At 45.6% G+C, this 15,752-nt stretch overlaps 1 protein-coding gene across 4 annotated transcripts in view; it reads left to right on the top strand.

The window, feature by feature from the left end:
• The window catches only part of BTBD16 (BTB domain containing 16), a 68,864-nt gene that overhangs the window by 25,989 nt on the left and 27,123 nt on the right, over positions 1 to 15,752 (top strand). For all 4 annotated transcript variants that reach the window (XM_017872240.1, XM_017872241.1, XM_017872242.1 and 1 more), the window contains exons 8-10: positions 1,183 to 1,252; positions 3,027 to 3,157; positions 11,245 to 11,364. In XM_017872240.1, the coding sequence (XP_017727729.1) occupies positions 1,183 to 1,252; positions 3,027 to 3,157; positions 11,245 to 11,364 (321 nt within the window). The remainder of the gene's footprint in view (positions 1 to 1,182; positions 1,253 to 3,026; positions 3,158 to 11,244; positions 11,365 to 15,752) is intronic.

Raw genomic sequence — 15,752 nt, 5'->3', positions numbered from 1 at the left:
AATTTTGCTGCAGAGAGGTTAATATTAGCTGTGAAAGTTCAGTCACTGAAATGTCTGTGACCCTACCTGCCACATAGCACATCTACCACACTCCATCCACCCTAGCTCATGCCCTTCTTGGAGACAGGCAAGGAACCAGGTAGAAGAAGGAAGTCATGGAAAGCAAAGCTAAGGGAGTATGTGGAGAGGAGCAATTAGTGAGACTTCCAAGAGGAGGTGATGCTGGAGCTGAGCCCAGATGAATTACAGTAGTCAAAGAGGGACAGTGTGGAGCAGTGTTAAACTCACAGCACTGCAGCTATGCCAGCCCCAACATTCCCTCAAAGTGTGACAATTGCTCCTGCCCCAGGGCCTTTGCACATGCCGTTTCCTTTTCTTGCAATGCTGGTCTTCCAATCCCTGGCCTGGCCAATTCTTTGTCCTCCTCTTTCAGGTTTTAAGTGCCTCTCTTCTGACTTCTGGTCACTTTTCTGATTCAACCACACTAGGCTGAAGTCTCCATTTTCTGCCTTCCCATCACACCTTGTTCTTTAACTTTTTAATCCTTAACATGACTGTCAAATGTGGTTATCTGTTTGAAAGTTGACTTAACATGCCACCTCAATGGCCCATCAGTTCTGTTCTTTGCACACCAAGGACCTCTCTGGGTGCCTAGCACACGGTATGTGCTCAGCAAATAGATCCTTCATGGGTGGGTGAGCCAAATCGACGGGTCCTAGTCATGAGCTCACAGAGACCTTCATCTGAAAGCTGCTCTTTGATTCCATTTGTGGGCAGAGAGGAATGGGACTTGAGGCCCCTCTGGTGGCACCATAAGGGTCTGTATAGGAAGACAATCCTCAGGCAGGGGGATGACCAGATGGCTGTGTTGGCTAAAATCAAACCTCGACTCAGCACCTGGTGGCACTTCAGCTTTGAGCAATAATCCTTGTTCCCTGCTATAGGGTTACTTTGTTTTCTCTTGAAGGATTTGATCTCTGGCCTCATCTCCCAGGCCCAGAGCTATTTCTAACAAGCCATGTTGGTCTTGTCCTCTGGCCAAATGTCCATATCCCTAAAGTGAGGCTCCCTTCCATGCAAAAGTCTGCTGCTGTCCTGGAGTTGAATAAGAACCTCTGGGACTTCCCGCTTCTCCAAAAGCAGTGTGGGGTTCCTCCAGAAACTGCAGTTCTCTCTCTCCAGGTGCGTGGATGTGATGATAACCAGACTCATGCCAAGCACCATCAATAACGTCTATGAGGCCGGCTGCAAGGTGAGAACAACCCAGACAGGGCACATCGCCCCTTGAGGGGGCCTTCAGGAGCAGCCCACATGCTGGGATTTTACCTACCAGGCCTACTTCCCCCCAGAATATTGATTTGAAGTCACTAAATATTTTATTTTGCCACATGAACACATTTTTTTAAAAAACATCATTTTATTTTTAAAAGGATGTTTTAACACCAAAAAAATAGAAAGACTTTAATCTTAGATGGGGGAAGAAACAGCATAGCCTTTCTCACTGAAACAGCAGAAGAGCTTCCAGGACATTCTTGCTGGAGTTGTGAGGTCTGGACTCACCTGGATCTAATCAGTGTGTCAGGGTTAGGAATAAATGATAGAATCCAACCTTATTCTCAGAGGAGAAAACAGAGCCAAGGAGGGCAGCAACCTGCCCAGGGGAACCAGCTGGGTCTGAACCCCAGGCCTCCTGACTCCAGCTCTCTATGGCCACCAGTGACCTGGGGGGATACCAGTCAGCAGGCCACAGTTCTCCTATCATCGCGTCTTCCCCTTCGCCCCAGTGGTAATTCCAAGGTCACTTGTGGTGGCATATGCAGCCTGGTCAGCATTTCTCAGCAACGCTAGGGCTGCAGAAGGACCCCAGGCCCTGAAGCTGTTTGAGATGTACTAGAACTCTCTCAAGGTCCCTGGCTCTGGGAAGCCTTTTCCACCTTCACTGCCCTTTAATTCTTGCTTTTTGGGTGTGTTCACATCATAGCCTCAGAACTCCCGCGGGGAACACCCCTTGGGCCCTCCATGATCAGCCACTGACTTGAGCCAGTGGCAAGGCCTATGGTCAGGCTGCCTGGGTTTGCATCCGGCTCTGCCACTTACAAGTTGTGTGACCACAGGCAAGTGCAGGAACCTGGGAGCGTCAGTTTCCCCACCAGTGACATAGGGATAACAGTCATCCCATGTCATAGGTTTTCAATGAGGATTGATTTAAATCAACTGAGGGCAGCGCCTCGAGCATAGAAAACACTTAGAAAAGGTATATGCTGTAATTCATGTATTTTTTCTATTTTATTTTATTTTATTATTTTATTTTACTTTTGAGACGGAGTCTCGCTCTATCGCCCAGGCTGGAGTGCAGTGGCACCATCTCAGATCACTGCAAGCTCCGCCTCCCAGGTTTACGCCATTCTCCGGCCTCAGCCTCCTGAGTAGCTGGGACTACAGGCGCCCGCCACAACACCTGGCTAATTTTTTGTATTTTTAGTAGAGATGGGGTTTCACTGTGTTAGTCAGGATGGGCTCGATCTCCTGACCTCGTGATCCGCTCACCTCGGCCCCCCAAAGTGCTGGGATTACAGGTGTGAGCCACCGCGCCCAGCCTTTTCTTTTTTATTATACTTTAAGTTCTAGTGTACATGTACACAACGTGCAGGTTTGTTACACATGTATACATGTGCCATGTTGGTGTGCTGCACCCGTTAACTCGTGATTTACATTAGGTATATCTTCTAATGCTATCCCTCTCCCCTCCCCCGACCCCGCAACAGGCTCCGATGTGTGATGTTCCCCTTCCTGTGTCCAAGTGATCTCATTGTTCAATTCCCACCTATGAGTGAGAACATGCGGTGTTTGGTTTTCTGTTCTTGTCATAGTTTGCTGAGAATGATGCTTTCCAGCTATTTTGCAGAAAAGGTTTGAGCACGTCTGCAGAGACCCTCCTTCTGAGCACACGTGTAGTGTCGTCGCCGGCCAGTAGAGGGCGCCAAGAGCTCAGGACTTCCTTCATCAACTGGTTTTTCTTGTCTTAGTACAAGGAAGAGCAGCTTACCACCGCCTGTGAGAAGTGGCTGGAAATGAACTTGGTTCCTCTAGTGGGGACGCAGATCCACCTCCGCAAAATCCCGCAGGACCTGCTCCACAAAGTGCTGAAGTCCCCCAGGTCAGAGCTGGCTCCCAGGGTGCGGCCCCTGACGGGGGGATGGGAGAAAGTAGGGGCCAGCCTGGGGAGGGAGGTGCTCTGGGGGAGGCTGCACCCACTCCTTAAGCTTCCTGCCCTCCTGGACAGCTGGGCCTTGGCTGGGGCTGGAACTCAGGGTGCTGTGTGTGGGGCTGGGGAAAGGGCTCCCTTCATGCTCCTTCTTGTGGATAGGGACCCTGTCAGTATCTGCTGTCTCAGATATTTTCGCCTGGGTGTGAAAAATGAAAGACTTAATTACCTAAGTAATTTTTAGAAAAAAATCCTGACATTAATGCACATTCATTATAGAAAATAAAATCTCTCATCTGAAATCAGTTTACATCTCCAGTGCTGACTCCTCTGCTGAATAACTCTACACCCACGTATCTGACCACCTGCTTGACCTCTCCAACAATTAAGATTAAAACCCATCTCTTGGTGCCCCTGCCCTTTCCTGCACCCCAACCCTGCCCTCAGTGTTCCTCCACCATCTGACTAGCGGATCAAGCTAGAGCCTTGATAGTCCTGGATGCCACTGTGACCACACCCCAACCTCGAGGTCATTTCTCCTTCCAAATCAAGTCCAGTGCTATGGGCCTCTCTCCACCGGCAGCAGCCCCAGCCCAAGATCGGAGATCCAATGTCTCTTATTTTGGACCAAGGTGACCTCGAATGTCTTGCTTCTGATCTGGACCCCCTTCTAATTGCGTCTTTAGCCAACAGCCTTTGCCTCTGGTGACCTGGCTTCTTCAACTCACACAGCTTAAGTGCAGCCACGGGCACCCCTCCTGAAACTTCCCTGCTGAACACCTCCCCATACCAGGCCTTGGTTCATGCCCATCCTCCTGCCTGAAATGCCTGTCCCCTGCCAGGCTCCTTCTCCCTTACAGAAATTCATGGACATGTTTCCCAATGCCGGGCTTTTTAGGTTATTTCCAATGTTTTACCAATATAAATAGCACATGGGTGAACACCCTTCAACATCTATCTTTATCTCAGATTCTTTTCCCACATTAAATTCCTAGAAGTGAAGTTACTAAGTCAAAAGAACTTTCTATTTTGTATTAGTCTCTTAAACATTTTTATTTGAAAATAATTTCAAACTTAAAAGTTGCAAGAATAATGCATAGAATATATACAATATATAATGCATAGAATATATATTCTATGCATAGAATAATGCATAGAATATATACATAGAATATATACACAATAATGCATAGAATATGTAGTTACACTCGGTACTGCCAATCACCATAGAGTTCAATTTCCGCCTTGCTTGCTATATCATCTGCATCTCTATGTGTATCTACATATACACTTGTTTGTTCTCAACTATTAATATTTGGGGGTAAGTTGCGTTTGTTAAGTTCCTTTACTCCACATGCTTCAGTGTTTATTTCCTAAGAAAAATAATTTTTGAAAAGTATAACTATAGTGCAGTTATCAACTTCAAGAAATTTACATCAACGTAATACTTTAATGTCATTTGCCCAATATTGCCTTTTATAGCATTTTTTCTTTCTTCAATGCTGTTTAGGACCACTTAGTTGTCATATCTCTTTAGGACTCTATTTAAAAGGATCTTGGTACCCATTTCCAAGTTACCAAAATTTTATTACCTTTGAGTAAATTTCAAAAGTGAAAACTAAATTCTGCTTAAAATCCTAGTAGAATATTAGAAAATGAGTGTTTGCTCATGTTTATGTGTGTAAAGTGTTCTGATTTCAGAAATTAGATTTGGAAAGATTTATTCTACTGTTGATGTGAATTGGCTACGTAGTGTGCAATGCCCTCACATTTACGGAGATGTGAGGCAGGTAGACCAGAGTTCTGGGACAGAGGGAAGGAGACCATATTCTCTAGGAAGCCTCCAGGAGTCCCAGTCTCATGCCAGCCCAGGGCACTGGCTCACTCCTAAAGTCATTTCGTGGTGTTCTCTGCTTTTCCCTGCTTAGGTGCTCCCCTACTCCCCAGCAGAGCAAAGGTTGCGCAATTGTTGAAGAAAAGATAAACATGGCATCCCCTAGACTTTTCATAACATTGTCCCTCCCTTGGAAAGGCTGAGCTGTCACACCCTGGCAGCATTAACCAAGAAAGGAGAAAAAAATGCCTGACCACAACCAGAAGGTTAGTGGTGGGATAAGCCTGACAAACGTACGCGGGGCAGGAAAAGAGGTCAAGAGCATTACGTGTCAAGTGTCTAGACTCACCAGCTTGGCAGACATGACTGATGTGGAAAATGGGTCCTACTCCTCTGGCCCCTCCCCAGGAGCTGTCTGCACAGACAGTCCAGGGCTATCACTGAATGGGAGAAGAGCCCTGTGTGGCTTCGGGCTTGTCATCAGCCACGTGCCCAGGCTGACCACTTCCCAGCCTCTGCTCACATCTTCTGAGGTTGATCTCCAGTGGCTGCCTGTGTTAAAGCTTGAGAGAGGTGGGAGACAGGGTTCAGGAAGAGGGGTCTTGTTAGAAGTTTCACCAGCTAGGGCTTCTCTTGTTAGGGTGTTTGTGAGTGGCCGGTGGATTTGGCACCGTGGCCCACAGCTATTTCAGAATGCATCTTTCTCGAGCAAACATTTTGGTGTGTGTTGGGTGCTAAGTGCACTGTCCCTTTCTATCTCCACCACCCCATGTGGTGGGCACAGTTATCATCCCTGATATAAGAGGGCTAATGATGGGCAGGGCAGGGCCTCCACTGGCTCCAAAGTCCACGTCTTGCCCTGTGTGCTGCACCCCTCATCGGTGGTCATGGAGGCCAAAGCTACCAGCAACTTAAAAGACATGGTGAGAACCGAGTGGTCCCAAGGAGTCACGTGGTCCCAGAGTGGGATGTGTGGAAATGCAGACTCCAAGGTTAGGGGTGGAGTGGCCCTTGGCCTGACTTATCTGGCCCCCCAGCTGTGGGTCCAGTCCCCTCTTTGTGGTCACAGGTGTTTGGAACAATCCATTTCCCAGCAGATGCTGCAGCTTCTGGGCCATTCGGCTGTCTCCATCGGAAGTCCCTTGAGCTCAACTTCCTTCAGGTTTTGCTTTTCATTTTGTAAACCACCTGGGGTAAAATAGGCAACAGTTTTCCTGACCTCCTGAGCCTCTGGTTTTAATTTATTTCCCTGGCATTTGGTTTTCAGTTAATTTTTTAGAGGTCACTACTGGGTTACCCTGTTTCTATTAACTCTAAGAAACTTTCCTTCCAAGTTCTGTTTTTCTGGAAGCCAAGCTCCTCACGGACTTAGGAGGATGGAGATCTCAGAGCACTGCCTAGCTCCCATCTCGACAAAAGACTACCTTGCAACCAGGGGCACTGCATCCCTGTGTTTCCAATTCTCCCTGACTTCCCGCCTATAACCCAAGAAGTCTTGAGGTCTCAGGAGTTCCCTAAGAAGAGCTACGCATGTCCTCCTTGTTGCATCTGTCCCACGGCTTGCCCTCTAGCATGGGACAAGTTTCCCAAGGGTGTTTGGGACACCCCGGGCACCCATCTCAAATATAATAGTTCTTGAATCCAATGCTTCTTTAGTTAATACTAACAATACCCACCAATTATTAAGCACTAGTTGTATGCAAAATACTCAAGTGGGTTATCCAGACTGATTCCTACAACAGCCTAATGAGGTGGATACTGTTATTGGCGTTTCCTGCCTATGGAATAGAGATGATAGGAAATGATGGGATCAGCTGAAGGTCTCCTCATGCAACATGAGAGTTGGGATTTGAACCCATGTCTGAGTGGCCTAAAGCCTGTGGTCATTACCAGCCCACTGATGTGCTCTGCATGAGGCCTTCTTTTTCCTTATTGATGGTCAAGAACGATAAGAATATTGATGTTATTTTTACTGTTAAAAAAGTATAAAGTTAGAATGATAATACAAAATGTGGTTGTATTCATCTCCCCAAATGAACAAATATTAATATTTTGCCTGAAATTGAGAAATCAAACATTTCCAATGAAGCAGAAGTCACCTATGTTCCCCTCCCAGTCCTATTCCTTTCCTCACTTTCTGCCTCCTTCCCCTCCTAAAGACAAACCACTGTTAGGAACTCGTGCAGATTTAATCTATGTGATTTTACTCTTACCACATAAATAATATTGCTTTAAAAGATTTAAACTTGAAATACATGTTCTCATCGTGATTGTAACATTCTGCAACTTATTCGCGGACATTGTGTGCTGTGTTCTCTCCATGTTGATATTTACATATCTAATTAGCATTTAAAATTTTAATTGTACAGGGTTCTGTTGAATGAATGCACAACAATCTCTTTTCACTGCCTTCCTAATGGCCTTTTGTTTTGTTTTGTTTGTTTGTTTGCTGTGACAAGCGATGCAGCAGTGGGCATCCTTGTTCATATCTTACTCGCATGGTCATGATTTTCTCTATGGTCTACATGCAAAAGAGGGCTTTTATTGTTGATATATAATTTTCTCAGTAAAAAATAGAGGACAGTGTCTTATCAAAAGCATTTTTTCCCCTAAAGAACAAATACTATTTACATTCCAATGGCTGCATTAAACACACATGGTACAGCCCGTAGAGGGAGGTTCAAGTCCCTGTGGGTTCTGTCTTGATTGAGGCCATCAGAGCTCTTAGGTAAAAGAAAAGGTGTATGAATGTCTTTGGTGTGGTTGTCTGTTGCAGAAACAAATACTTTCACGTCTGATATTGACCTAAAGACTGAGGAATTGACCTTAATAATTATCCTTCATAAATAATAGAACCAGGATTCTGATTCGGGGAGCTCCCAAGGACTCCCGAGTGTTGCTGCTAGCCCCTCTTTAGTAAAACCTCAAAGGACCTTCTGGGCTTGAGGACCTCAGGTGTGGAGTCTACACTGGAAGTCACACCACTTTGCCAGCCCAGCTGACAAAGTTCTTCACGGGGACATCATACCAAGTGGCTCTGAAGAGAGTCTCCCTTTCTGGCCTCACGATGATTTGCCCAGATGGTGACAAACTTGGTCCTGTCTGGCCAGAGTCAAAGTCTATGCATTTGTAGGTGGCCTGAAAACCAAAGGAGAGGAAAGAGACCATTTTACTCTGTTCATAAATAGCATGAGAGGTGGGTGACATTTTCATTGTCCTTTAGAGTCACGATTTGTCTTTCGTGCCACCCACCATAACCACATACAGTGGTTGAGTGTGGAAGTGGTGATGTATTTTAAGGCCAGGGTGCTATGTCCATGGTCAGAGACTGAAAATGTCAACGGGTTTAGGAAATGTTGAAATGGCTCCATAGATAACCATCAGAGGCTGCTAGAGAAGGGGGCTGGGAAACAGCCGTACTTACAGAGCTGACATTACGGGGTAGCAGCTATTCTTTGGCAATGCTTGTTTATGGAAGAGAGGCCTCATACTGCAGCAGGTACTGCACGGGCTCTGCAGCTAGGAACTGACTTTGCCACGTATCCATAAGAGCTTCCATCCGCTGAGCATGTCATGATGTGCCAGGCACTGTACTTAGCACTTCGTATGTGTGCAGTCAGTAGAATGATGGCCCCACAGATGTCCACATCCCACTCGCTGGAACCTGTGAATATGTTAGGTTGCATGGCAAAGGAAACTAAGGCTGCAGATGGGAACTAAGGTCACTAATCAGCTAATTCTTTTCTTTCTTTCCAACTTTTATTCTAGGTTCAGGGGTACATGTGCAGGTTGTTACATGAGTAAATTGCATATCACAGGGATTTGGTGTACAGATAATGTTGTCACCCAGGTGATCAGTATAATATCCTTGATATAGTTTGGATGTGTGTCCCCACCAAATCTCATGTTGAATTGTAATCCCCAGTGTTGGAGATGGGGCCTGGTGAGAGGTGATTGGATCCTGGGGGTGGATTTCTCACTAATGGCTTAGCACTATCCTCTTGGTGCTGTTCTCCTGATAGTGAGTGAGTTCTCTTGAGATCTGGTCATTTAAAAGTGTGTGGCTTCTCCTGCTCTTGCTCTGGCTGTGTGAAATCCTCCTCCTCCTTTATCTTCTGCCAAGATTGTAAGTTTCCTAAGGCCTCTCCAGAAGCCAAGCAGATGCCAGCATCATGCTTCCTGTACAGCCCATGGAACTGTGAGACAAGTAAACCTCTTTTCTTTACAATTACCCAGTCTCAGATATTTCTCTGTAGCAATTCAAGAACAGAACAATACAACCCTATACATAGTTTTTCAATCCTCGCCCCCTTCCTACCCCCCACCGTCAAGTAGGCCCGCCCTGTGTCTATTGTTCCCTTAGTGGTGTCCATGTGTACTCGATGTTTAAGCTCCCACTGATAAGTGAGAACATGCAGTATTTAGTTTTCTATTCCTGTGTCAATTTGCTTAGGATAATGGCCTCCAGCTCTACCCGTGTTGCTGCAAAGGACATGCCTTTGTTCTTTTTTATGGCTGTATAGTATTTTATGGTGTATATGTATCACAGTTTCTTTATCCAGTCCACCATTGATGGGCACGTAGGTTGATTCCATGTCTTTGCTATTGTTAACAGTGTCAGCTGGCTTTAAAATGAGGGGCTTATTCTGGATGACCTGGGTGGGCCCATAGTGATCACAAGGACCATGTAAATGTGAAGAGGGAAACCAAAGAGTCAGAACCATAGAGAGATTTGAAGATGCTGAACTGCTGACTTGAAGACTGAGAAAGGGGCCATAAGCAAAGGAATGTGGGTGGCTTCTAGGTGCTGGAAAAGGCAAGGAAACAATTCTCCCTTGAGCCTCTAGAAGAAACACAGCCCTGCTGATAACTTGATCTTACCTTGTTTGGTACTTCTGACCTCCAGAATGAGGAGAAAATAAGATCGTTTTGTTTTGAACCACTTGGTTTGTGACAATTTGTAATAGGAGTGATAGGAAACTCATACACTCACCTCATCTGCTCCGCACCACTCTCCTCCGAGAAGCTGCTGTGATCACACTTTCACAGATGAGGACATTGCAGCTGCAGGGCAATTAAGCAACTCACAGGAGGTTCCACAGCCAGTTTGGTGAGAAACTAAGATTCTAACCTGCCCTGTACCCAGGTCTGAGCCCAGAATTGTGTGACCTTGGATAAGTTATTCAGGTTTCAGCCCTCAATCATGGCCAGAACTCAGGTGAAGTGAGTGAGGCACCTTGGTGCAAAATTTAAGGGAGCACCAAAAAAACTTAGTCATGAAGATGCAGCATATTTTACTGTAATATATTAGAATTAAAAGTGACAGACTGGATTAAGAAAATGTGGCACATATACACCATGGAATAATATGCAGCCATAAAAAAGGATGAGTTCGTGTCCTTTGTAGGGACATGGATGCAGCTGGAAACCATCATTCTCAGCAAACTATCACAAGAACAAAAAACCAAATACCGCATGTTCTCACTCATAGGTGGGAATTGAACAATGAGATCACTTGGACACAGGAAGGGGAGCATCACACACCGGGTCCTACTGTGGGGTGGCGGGGAGGGATAGCATTAGGAGATATACCTAATGTAAATGACGAGTTAATGGGTACAGCACACCAACATGGCACATGTATACATATGTAACAAACCTGCACATTGTGCACATGTACCCTAGAACTTAAAGTATAATTAAAAAAAAGAAAAGAAAAGAAAATAGTGGTAAAGACCACTATTTACAAAAATAAATGAAAATAAATTATAAAAAAAATTGATGCAAAAAATGCCATGATGAACAAAATACTAAAATTTTAAATAAACATAGGGTTAATCTCAATTTCTACATCTATAAAAGTAAGGACTAACTTTGCAGAATGGTTGTGTGGGATTAAATGAAAGAATCTACAGAAAACATCTTGGGAACACCTGACACATAGTAAGAGCTCATTAAATAATGATCATCGTATTGCAGGGGCACACAGGCCCCCATGTCAGGCTGCTGAGAGTCAAATCCTAGCTCCGCCATTTCCCAGTTGAGTGGCCTTGAGTAAGCTGTTAACCTGCTCGGTGTCTGAGGCTACCTTCCGACTCAAAGGTAGTGTCACCTCATTCCCAAACTCATTCTAACCAGTTTCTTACAAGCACCATGATTTTGTGCTATTTCTAAAATTTCTTCTCAATCTTTTTATTTTGGCCAGGTTGTTTACCTTTAGTGAATTCCGTCTTCTGAAAACAATGCTTTTGTGGGTCTTCTTGCAACTAAACTACAAGATTCAGGCAATTCCAACTCATGAAACCGTGATGACATTTTTTAAGAGGTAATATAACTTAGTGTTGCTTGATGAAATACACAAATACTGAAATGTACAAACACTGCTCATAATATCACGGGGGAAAACCATCAGTGATAAAATTTTTTTATAGCATCATTCAGAGGGCAGTTTAAAAAAAAAAAATAGGGTCTAAGATTATAGGATGCTTTCAAACCACCAAATTTTGGTGGAAAAGTAAACAACACGTAGGTGTTGTACTGTGAGATAATCAGATGCTTCTGGGAACTTGTTGTGTCCAGTAATAGGCATGATGCAAAAGGTACTCCTCGGTTCAGGAAAATGACCACACTAACCTGACCTTTAAAACTTCGTTTGAAAAAAAAAGCAGCTTTCTTAGGTTGAATAAAACTCATTTTTTTTTTTTTCTGTGGAAGTAACTGGTGGCATTACCTTGTTAGGTTTATGGTTCTGGTCCCCAGATCCTCAGGAATGAGGGCTTCCAAGAGTGATGAGGTGAGTTTAAGGAAGTAAAGATGCTTCATTTCTTTTGCATGTGCGAGTTTAGCAGATAAACACGCATTCACATATTGACCTGTTTAAGCCAAGTTTCATTTGCATTGTTTTGAAGCATTTAATTCATTTCTGGAACATCTGTGTACTGCGTTAACTAAAGAGCCCATTTTTTTCCTCTGTCTTGTTATTTGAGGAAAGCAGTATTCAGTGTCGGAATTACATGTACTTTGTTTAGTTTCCATATAATTTGCTTTGAAGCCAAATGTTTTACCCGCCCTCCCCCACTCTTTTAATAGCCTATGAGACACTTTTTCCAGTGAGTCATGCACCACCAGGAGGAATTGCTGTTTGGCTCCAGGTCAGCTCTCCTACTGGAAACGTCTTAGCACTGGGAGATAGGAAAAGAGCTAGAATGTGGTGATTCATTAGAGCTGTGTTTTTAACATGGGAGAAGCAAGTGAGGAGAAGGCAATCAAGGTGTGGGCCCCCTGCCAAAGCTGCTGTTTCCGAGGCCTTCGCTTGCACTCCCGAGCCAGAGACGCCACAGCTCTTCCCCGGAGTGGCAGGCACACGGGTGTTTCTCACCACCACGGCTTTCCCATTTTCCTTTCGAATCGACATTGATTTGTTCCAGAGTTCACATCGCCATGCATTTCCCCAAGCCCCCTGATCCTGTACAATTTTCATTGTTGGAAACCATTTGCTTCTTTCCAAGTCATGTCATTGCCCCAACCTAAGCACTGATGACAAATCTTTCAACAGGGGCTGAGTCCTCTCAATGTAGAGTGGGGGGTGGCTCCAGACAGCCAGAGCCTGCTGTGTCCCTTCCCCAACCTCCCTCCTTCCCTGCTCGGCCCTCCCCTCTCTCCAGTAAGCTTTGCGTCAGACTGGGAGAAAAGATGGGAAAGCGTGGGGCTTGGATGCTCTCCCCTGCACGCTGTCCAGGCCCACTCTGTCAGCACGGAGGACCCTGTGGCCCACTTTTAGCACTGCAGATGGTTCTCCTCCTTCCCAGCTCATCTCCTGCCCCAGAGTGGTAGCACCTCACAGTTGTGTCCTTGTCATTGGCCTCCATCTCCCAAATGCATTTCCTGAGCCCTGGGCTCCTTCACCTGGGGGTCTGCTCTGACTGCTCCTGCTTCCCCCAGTCGCTGCCTGCTCTGCCTCGTCTCTGTCTATCCGTGACAGGGGCCTCCCACCAGAGCTGCTCTGCCCAGCCCCTGATGAACCCCTCAGTTCATGTATATGTCCTGCCCCTCACAGGGACACCATAAGCAGCTTCAACAAAGGGCTTATGATCCTTTCTCTTGCCCCAACTTGCCTGGCACCTTGCTGGACCATGAGTCTCCATCAGACATTTTTTCTTTTTTTTTTTTTGAGACAGGGTCTTGCTCTGTCATCCAGGTTGGAGTACGGTGGCGTGATCATAGCTCAGTGCAGCCTCAGACTCCTAGGTTCAAGTGATCCTCTCACCTCAGCCTCCTGAGTAGCTGGGACTACAAGAGCATGTCACCATAACTGACTAATTTTTAAAATTATTATTTGTAGAAACAGGGTCGCTCTGTTGTGCAGGCTGGTCTCAAAGTCCTGGTCTCAAGTGGTCCTCCCACCTTGGCCTCCCAAAGCACTGGGATTACAGGCATGAGCCACTGTGCTGGGTACATTTTTTTTTTTTTTTCTTTTTGGAGGCAGGGTCTTACCCTGTCACCCAGGCTGGAGTATAATGGCACAATCTCAGCTCGCTGCAACCTCTGCCTCTACTAGTGCCTCAGCCTCCCAAGTAGCTGGGACTACAGGCATGTGCCACTGCGCCCAGCTAATTTTTGTATTTTTAGTAGGGGTGGAGTTTCACTGTGTTGGCCTGGCTGGTCTTGAACTCCTGGCCTCAAGTGATCCTCCCACCTCAGCCTCCCAAAGCATTGGGACTGCAGGCGTGAGCCACTGTGCTGGGTCCATTTTTTGTAGCTCCATTCTTCTCAGAGAAGTGGGTCTTAAATGCTGATGGAAAATTCAGAGAACGCCATGTGTATGGCAACTTGAAACCATAGAGATAGGAGACACATTTCCATTTCTATTGATGGGTGGTGCTCGTTGAGTGCACTAGCCCAAGAAGGATTCTCAGTTTTTCTCTAGGCTCTGAGAAGAAGAATGTTGCAGTAGATTAGCGGTGTCTATCCTGGATGCAGGAGCCAGGCTTGGTGGCACCCTGGCTCCATGTTTGCCATCCCCTGCCGACAATCCCCAGGGCTGACCAGCGACAGTGCGGGGGGCCTTGTAGCTGCTGGCCTAGCAGGGCTGGTGGCTGGAGGGCTCGGGCTGCCCTGAGGCACCTCTGCTCCCTGCGGAGGTGGAGGGAGACTGCAGGGAGTCATGGATAGCCTGGGCCAGCATTGCGTCACCAGGGGAGTTGAGCTACAAACTTCGAAGGGGCAAAGGGAGCAGATGATCAAGGAAGCTCCAGTCGTTGCTGACAGGGATGTGCCAGGAGCATTTCAAAGTGAGACAGAGGAGCAGACCCCGGGGGAGACAGTAAACAGGCAGAGGAGCAGACCCCGGGGAAGACAGTAAACAGGCAGAGGAGCAGACCCCAGGGGAAGACAGTAAACAGGCAGAGGAGCAGACCCCGGGGAAGACAGTAAACAGACTTGGAAATGAGAAGAGAGGGAGCTATTTGGCCCAATTTTAAAAATTGCAAATATTGATAAAATCATTTAAATGACAGAGCAATCTACTTCCTGGGGAGGAGGACATGTGGAGGCCATCACATTATGGGAACTCACAACATGGATCTGCACTTTCCTAACATGTCAGTAGTGGGACAAGCTGAACAAATATTAGCTCACCCGGCCCTTGACCCTACCAGGAAAGAAGCTGAGCAGCAACTGCGGGCATGGCCTTGGCTGGCCCAGAATCCGGAAAGGAGGGTCGAGAGCCATTAACTGAGTAAAATGAGTCAGACGCCCTTTCCTCATCTGTCTCAGCAGTGTCCGGAAGACAGGCTAGGAGGGAACGTAGTTGAATAATTGACTTCTCCAGCAACAACTATACCCAAAATTAAAGACATACGTCCAAGCCATTTCTACTCTCCCATTTTCTTTTGTTCATTAATTTTTTTTCATTCTTTCATTCAACAAATACTTTTTGAACATGTGCTATGTGCCTCAGACATTGACATAATATTGAAGGGGCAGTTTCTTTGCCTAGCCAGATGTTTAGAAACGACTTCGTTTATTTTTGTTGCTATCCAAGAATATCAATGTAAGAAGGAAATATAAACACACACGCACGATCATGTGTGTGGCTTGCAAACACATGCAAATGCACACCTATATGCTTATAAACACATCACAATTACACACACCTAAAGCATACACACACACACACTCACACACATCCCTCTACATTCTACAGCCTGTTTTCCTGGCAATAGCTAGTTTAGAAAAACAAATAGGCTGTCCAGAATTAAATTTAACATCTCCTTGTAGGAAAAATAAAAAATATAAGCAAAACTGTTGCCTTCATCCATGAAGGAAAAGTCATCATTTCATTCCACTTGGTAGTCTGAGAAGTTCAGGAAAGCTGTAAAAACCTGTAATCGGAGAAAGGGCAGAAGCAGGCACATTTTCAACTTTTTAAAAGAACATTTTAAAATCAAGGCATAAAATGCAGAAAAGTGTGTGAACCTTAAATGAAGAGCTCAGTGAATTTCCACAAAGTGAACACACCTGTGTAACCAGCACCCAGACCAGAGCGGGGGACATGGCCAGTCTCTAAAGCCCTTATCTCAGTCCCTACCTCTTCCACCAAAAGTAAACAGTATCCTGACCCCTTTTGCTGCCGACACATTTTCCTTTTCTTGAACTTTGTATAAATAGAATTCTGCAGCATACACTTTTTTTTTTTTTTTTTTTTTTTTTTTT

This window comes from Rhinopithecus bieti, unplaced genomic scaffold (assembly GCF_001698545.2).
Source record: "Rhinopithecus bieti isolate Rb0 unplaced genomic scaffold, ASM169854v2 scaffold_6710, whole genome shotgun sequence".
Lineage (NCBI taxonomy): Eukaryota > Metazoa > Chordata > Mammalia > Primates > Cercopithecidae > Rhinopithecus > Rhinopithecus bieti.
The sequence above is the reverse complement of the archived record's forward strand: the minus strand, read 5'-3'. Positions and strand labels throughout refer to the sequence as shown.